At 31.9% G+C, this 6,797-nt stretch overlaps 1 protein-coding gene across 1 annotated transcript in view; it reads left to right on the top strand.

Annotated features, from left to right (window-relative positions):
* The window catches only part of EIF4E (eukaryotic translation initiation factor 4E), a 40,179-nt gene extending 33,384 nt beyond the window's left edge, over nucleotides 1-6,795 (top strand). Inside the window, exons 3-6 of the mRNA XM_012810556.2 lie at nucleotides 1,947-2,054; nucleotides 2,743-2,856; nucleotides 4,373-4,512; nucleotides 6,681-6,795. Coding sequence (XP_012666010.2) covers nucleotides 1,947-2,054; nucleotides 2,743-2,856; nucleotides 4,373-4,512; nucleotides 6,681-6,795 — 477 coding nt within the window. The remainder of the gene's footprint in view (nucleotides 1-1,946; nucleotides 2,055-2,742; nucleotides 2,857-4,372; nucleotides 4,513-6,680) is intronic.
* The last annotated feature ends 2 nt before the right edge of the window (nucleotides 6,796-6,797 follow it).

The raw sequence follows: 6,797 nt of genomic DNA, 5'->3' as shown, positions 1-6,797 counted from the left end.
GGTGTATGTGGCTGACGCCTTAGCCGGTTGAGCTATAGGCGCCGAGCTGAAAGGCAAATATTCTAAGTTGGACATTTTTATTTTAGGGTAATATACATGCCAAATTAGTGGTGTTTTAATGCAATCCTGAGTGTGTTCTGCTCACACAAGAGAATGGGTTGTGGTTGTAATATCCATACATGCATACTTCTCAAGGGTAGAAACAACATTTGTCTGTGTATTTCCAGTGCTTGATCTGTAATAGACATTTGGTATGCATTTCTGTCACTGAAAAAGGCAAATACCTAAAGAGAACTATAAATTGTAAACTACTTAGAGTCATTTTTCATTAAAAGCACTGACCTATTAAAAGAAAAAGAATAGAACTACAGTAAAACCTCCATAAGTTGACCACCCACGGGATTATATAAAACTAGACAATATACGGAGGTGGTCAGCATAAGGAACTAGGCCCACTGTACTGGATACATACATGTGGTGCATGTCTGGTCTATGAAAATTAGGTTAACTTGAGGTGGTCAGTGTAGGGAGGTTGTCAGTTAAGGAGGTTCTACTGTATATTTAAGCCCACCTACTTCATAGGTCTAGTTGTCTAATTAAACTAGAGTTATTCTTCTTTGCCCTTCATCAAAACATCAAGTGGTTTTTTTCCTTTAATTGTGCTTATTTAAGATTCTTGAATTAACTCCAGGCTCCTTCACTGAAAAAGCTCTTCAGTCTCCTACGGAGGAAAAGGAAGATCACTGAACCACCCCCTCACGTCAGATTTGCATTTATCTAGATTGTTTGGCTTTCACCAGTTTATATAATTGTATTTCTAACTTTTCTCTAATTAGAACATTGCTTCACACTTTTAAATATGCAATTACAAATTCTTATTATAAACTTATGAGACTCTAGCATTATGAAAGAGAAAGGTAGAAGCAAAAGAAGCATTTATGTCTTTTGTACCTTGAATGCTACCAAAAAAGGTCATTCCCACACATCCATTCATTTTATGAAATCAGTGATGATGTTAATAATTCCGTGGTCACTGTTAGTATCCAGGCCTCTTCTGTTGCCTAGTGGAGGCCACTATTGATAATGTAGTTTGGAAAGAGTTACTATTAGGTAGTGATTCAGCAAACCTTATGTGGTCTTATGCTGTCTCACCCAAACTGGATTTGTTTGTTAAACTATGGATATGAACCAGAGGATGCCAACTCTTAAGACTATACTGAAATTTTCCTAGACCAGATCAAAATACCACCAAGAAAACCTTGGGATATTGACTAGGTATTTTGAATCACCCATGGTCTGTAGATATAGCTAAGATAATGATTTCTACTGTCTAATATTGGAGAGAGGAAAAAATTTAATTCTGTTTGCAATTTTATAACAATTTTGCTATAAGAGACTATAGGAGATCAAGTGATCTAGCTTCCTCCTTTCAGGCAAGTGAATATCTTAGTCATCTCAAATGTAATTCTGTTACTTTTGATATTTGAAAAATAGTTTAAAAGGGTTGTACCCCATATTTGAGTGATTATAATTCCAAAGGGCAGGGCTTGGAACAGTGTATTTTCTTAAAAGCTCCCCAAATGATTATTGTGCTAACCGTTTGTGGTGGTTGGGAATTGTTGGTCTTGTTGACTGTTTTGGCTATGCAATCTTAACGGTCTTTTCTCTTCCATTTGCTTAAAGCAACTTCTTATGTTTCTTCTGAGTTTCTTGAATATAATATATACATATGTACTAAGTTAACTAGTATGTAAAAATATTTTTATCAGTAAAGTCATTAAAATATTTTCTTGAAAATTGTATGCATCATCAGAAGTTGATTCTTGAACTATTAGGATCTCTTTTGTCTATTTTAGAAATTGACTCCATATAAAAACAAGTAAAAATGAAATTTTATCTGTATTTCATCATATTTTCTAAATATACATATAAGCTCCTAAATTCTACTTTACACATTCTCTGTTTTTAATTATCTTTTTCTTTTACCTAGTCTGTACAACCATATCCAATTGTCTAGTAATTTAATGCCTGGCTGTGACTACTCACTTTTTAAGGTATGCTTAATTGATAATTTCTTATATTTATTATAGGACTGGACTATTCAGGTATTTCATTAAGAAATCTGCCACAAACATAGTAATAATTTATACTATGATATACAGGCTAATGATTAAATTGGCTTTTGTAGTTTTAGCATACTAAAGTACTATAGTAAATAATAGAAATTGAGGGTCTTGACTCTATAGGCATATACAGAGATTGATTTTGAAGAGAGCTTTGATTATTCAATTCAATTCTTTCTTTATATATTAAATACTTGAATAGACTGTCAGGCATTTGTAACCTCTGGTGCATGAATCCTTGAGATATTTATGAATGGGTTTTGTTAGGTATAGGGTCATGGGGCATTCATTACCTCTGAAATTAGTTGATTTTTGCATGTATTTTTTTAGGTGTAAAAGTGTACATAGCTTCTAAAGTATGTCTGCTACTCACAAAGTTTATGAACCTTCAAATTAAGTGAAAACTAAGGGTTGATGCTAATAAGTGACAAAGTCATGACTTAATTCTTCGATCTCATGCCTCTGCTTTAAATCTTACACGCTTTTTAAAAACTACATCAGTGACAGTTTTATGGGTAGTACAATAAAAAGTTGACAGTGTTACTTCTTGCTGTTTCTAATGCTTTCTTCTCAAGTTAGAGTTACTTGTGGCTAATGCTATTGTCTTCTAACCCTGTAGGATGGTATTGAGCCTATGTGGGAAGATGAGAAAAACAAACGGGGAGGACGATGGCTAATTACATTGAACAAACAGCAGAGACGAAGTGACCTCGATCGCTTTTGGCTAGAGACAGTAAGGTTTTAAGATTATAAAGCAGTTTTGGAGGCAGTTTTGGAATACTAGAACTTAAATTACATTACATTTTACCTAGGTTATTTAATTTAAGAGGAGATAAGGATGCCCATACTAGAATATCTTAAGTCAGCAATTATTTTTGTTCCATCATGTGAATCTTGTATGTACATACTAGTATAATAAAAGATCCTACCATATTATGAGTCAGACATAAAGTGATTGGCAGTTGATTCTCACTCTGGTCATTAAAGTTAAAATTACAGAATCTTATATTTTGTATAAAGTTTTAAAACCCATAGATTAATGAAAGAAACAATGAAATTGTTGCTTAATACTATTCAACTTACATGTTGTGATATAACCTGGAACTTTGGCTTTAATACCATAGATATTTTCCATAGTCCTTTGGCCCCTAAGTTCTAAACCCCACGCCTTTCGTTCATAGCCTTGTGTCCTAGCACTTGGTAGTGTCTGGTTTATAATTAGAACTTATTAAGTTAAGTAAAACCTCTATAAGTTGAGCACCTAAAGGACTAGAACTAACTGGCCAACATTCAGAGGTGTTCAATAAGGAACTACTAGGCCTGCAGTACTGATACCTATATATGGTGCATGTCTGGTCTGTGAAACTTAGGTCGACTTAAGGAGGTTGTCAATGTAGGAAGGTGGTCAACTTTGGAGGTTCTATTGTATTTGAATAAGTGTTCTAAAGAGATAATTTGGGGGGGGTGGAGATTATTAGTAAATAATACCTCAAGATTCCACATTTAAAAATCAGAACATTTCAATTTTGCAATTCAAAAAAGTGCTGGAGATGGATAGTAGGATGATTGCACAACAATATTGAGTATATTTATTGCGACTGAACTGTGTATTTAAAAATGTTTAAACTGATAAATTTTATGTTATGTATATTTTACCACAATTAAAGAAATTAGCCAACAATTATGAGAAAGACATGATGGCTATGTTAGCCACTTGGATGAGAGTTTTCCAGACTGCATATAGAGGCAACACACTGTATCCTATGAGAGAATTAATGTAAACAATTATGATCTAATAAAAAACAAATTTAAAAAAAAAAGAAATTAGCCAAGTATTCATTAAAAACAAGAACAAGGAAAACACCAACCACACTGTACCCCATGATTGCATTAATGTACACAGCTATCATTTAATAAAAAAAACAAGAACAAGAAACAATGTAACTATGAATGGCTATTTCAGTATTTGTATAAGTAGCCGTGGACAAGTGAGTATTAATAAAATAATTCAACTTCTATGTGTGTCCTCATATCAGTTGTCCAATTTGCATAAAAATTTAAAGATGTTAATGTTCTTGGTAGTAAATTCATAAAACATGAATTTTTTTAATATAACAACTGTATATACAAAGTTAGACATTAAAAAAGTCAACTGTTGATTTAAAAAGGATCTCTACAAATATGGTAGAGACATTTGCTGTCTGTTAAACTATTTTTAATTTATCGAATGTAAATGTTTTTTTTTTAAGCTGCTGTGCCTTATTGGAGAATCTTTCGATGACTACAGTGATGATGTATGTGGAGCTGTTGTTAATGTTAGAGCTAAAGGTGATAAGATAGCAATATGGACTACTGAATGTGAAAACAGAGAAGCTGTTACACATATAGGGTACGTTTTGCTATTTGCCTACTTTTATAATATTAAGATAGTGAAAACCAGAACTTCTTTTATTGTAGCTTTAGATGTACTTTGAATGGTAGATCACTATTTTCCTTGTATTGTTTTCATGCATACTTTTATAATTTTGAACTGCAATATTGGTGCTCAGCATCTTGTTTATATATTTCTCATTTCTGTAAAATTGTTTTTCCTTAGTAATGGAATATATGATCATTAGAGCATTCTACTTTGTGTAGCACTTTATTCATTTATCAAATGAGAGTATATTTTTTCATCCTTTAAAAAGTCCTGTTTGAGAGCACTCCTTCGAAATGTGCTAATATATAATGCTCATAATAATTCAGTGAGGATTGGCAAATGGTATAGATGTACTTTTAGTACATGTGTATACTACATGGAATTTTCATTAAAATTTAAGTAACATATCTTGACATATCTGTATTTAGAACCCACATGTGCAGGGTTTGGTTTTTTTTAACCTTTTTTAGTGAATTTTATTCTTTGTAAATATGGCCATTTTTTTCTCTAAACTAGAATTTTCTTTTTACTACATTTAAATTAGTAATACTTGACTTGAAATTTCATGTTAAAATTAGATGCCAGTCACTAATAGGTCACAAATTGTTTGGTTTGCCCTTCTTTGATTTTTCAAATGTTATGAATTCTATGAGTTTATTTTTTTTCTCTATCAAAAGCTAACAGGGATTTTCCAAGTTTCATTCTATATGAGGTTTCTATAAGAGCTAAAGGAGTTGATTGTTGGATTTGTTATCATTTTTAATTTTTCTGCCAGCATCAAAACTTAATTGTTGGAATTTTTTTTTAAAGAATTAAATTATTAATTTTTCTGTAGACTTTTGTGTTTTTATCAATATTAAAATCTCTGTATAAAACATTTGGTTTCAGTTCTTCAGGGCAAGATTTTTCCTTCTTTTGTAACCTATGTTGCCTGACTCTGTCCTCACTTTCTGGCATTTTAATGGTGAAGTATAATTGAAAGGAACACATTGTATCTGAATGTAAATCTGTTAATAATTTCAACTTTATCATAAAATTGTTCTTAAATAATTTATTAAAAATAAATAATATTAAGGTAGTAAAATCTTCTGGAGGATAGAATATGAAAAACTAGTTATGTTGGAGGATTTAACTTAATAGAAATATGTACTCTTTTATTTTTGGTTAAAATTTTTCTTCTTATTTTAGAATTTTTGCTGTTAATAAAGATCTAATTCCCAAGGTGACCTGTGCTGCTTTTGTGGGGTTTTTCTCCAGAGCTTATCAGCCTTATCTCATACTCGCTTTTCTTCTGAGCCATTGGCACCCAGCCTGATTTTTGTTTCTCAGCCTTGGGATGTGCTTTTTTCTCTTAATGTGATCCTTTTGACCGCGTGACTTTTAAAGTAGAGATTTCTGTAACTTTGCTCATGAGGTTAGAACTTCCTTGTTATGCAACAACACTGTCCTTATATATTTGTCCTCTGTGGTACTCATCACATTTTGTTTTTACAGTGGAGTTACATCTTACTTGAAAACTAGGTTGTGGAGTTAGTATGTAAGGCACAAATTATAATTATGTATGTTCTAATTTATTCTGAAAATATCACATATCTCCCTAATAAAAGTGTTTTTGTGGGTTCAACCTTGTTAGTAATAGGTATGGTAAATGTAATTTATGTGGTAATATATAATATTTACTAGGGTTCATACCTAAAATATATTTTAGATCAAAGCATGAAAATAGACATGCTTGTTACTGATTTTCATTTAAGTATACATGCAGTAAGGTCTGTCATATGTGTTTGTGGTTATTTGTTTTTCCTACTAGACTGTAAATACCACGAGCCTGGAGCTTGTCTCTGCCTTATTCACCATTGATTTACTAATAATTATCATACTACAATAATGTACTAATTATTTCTATAATTTAGTAATAAGTACCACATACCTAATTAGCTCTCAGGTATTAAGTGATTAAGATTATGTTTAAAATGAAGAGTAAATTATGCTGAAAGGCAAGGGTGTGCAATTTCCCATTTCACTCTCAAGTCCAGGGTTTTTTTTTTTTAAATATAGAAACTAATAATATATTTTTTAGTTAACTAGTTTTGGTGAATAAAAATTAATGGTTACTTTTCTTCTGCTTTTTCTTCTAGGAGGGTATATAAGGAAAGGTTAGGACTTCCTCCAAAGATAGTGATTGGTTATCAGTCCCATGCAGACACAGCTACTAAGAGCGGCTCCACCACTAAAAATAGGTTTGTTGTTTAAGA

This window comes from Otolemur garnettii, unplaced genomic scaffold (assembly GCF_000181295.1).
Source record: "Otolemur garnettii isolate 467f Iridium unplaced genomic scaffold, OtoGar3 scaffold00137, whole genome shotgun sequence".
NCBI lineage: Eukaryota > Metazoa > Chordata > Mammalia > Primates > Galagidae > Otolemur > Otolemur garnettii.
This window is presented reverse-complemented; position numbering and strand designations above follow the sequence as displayed.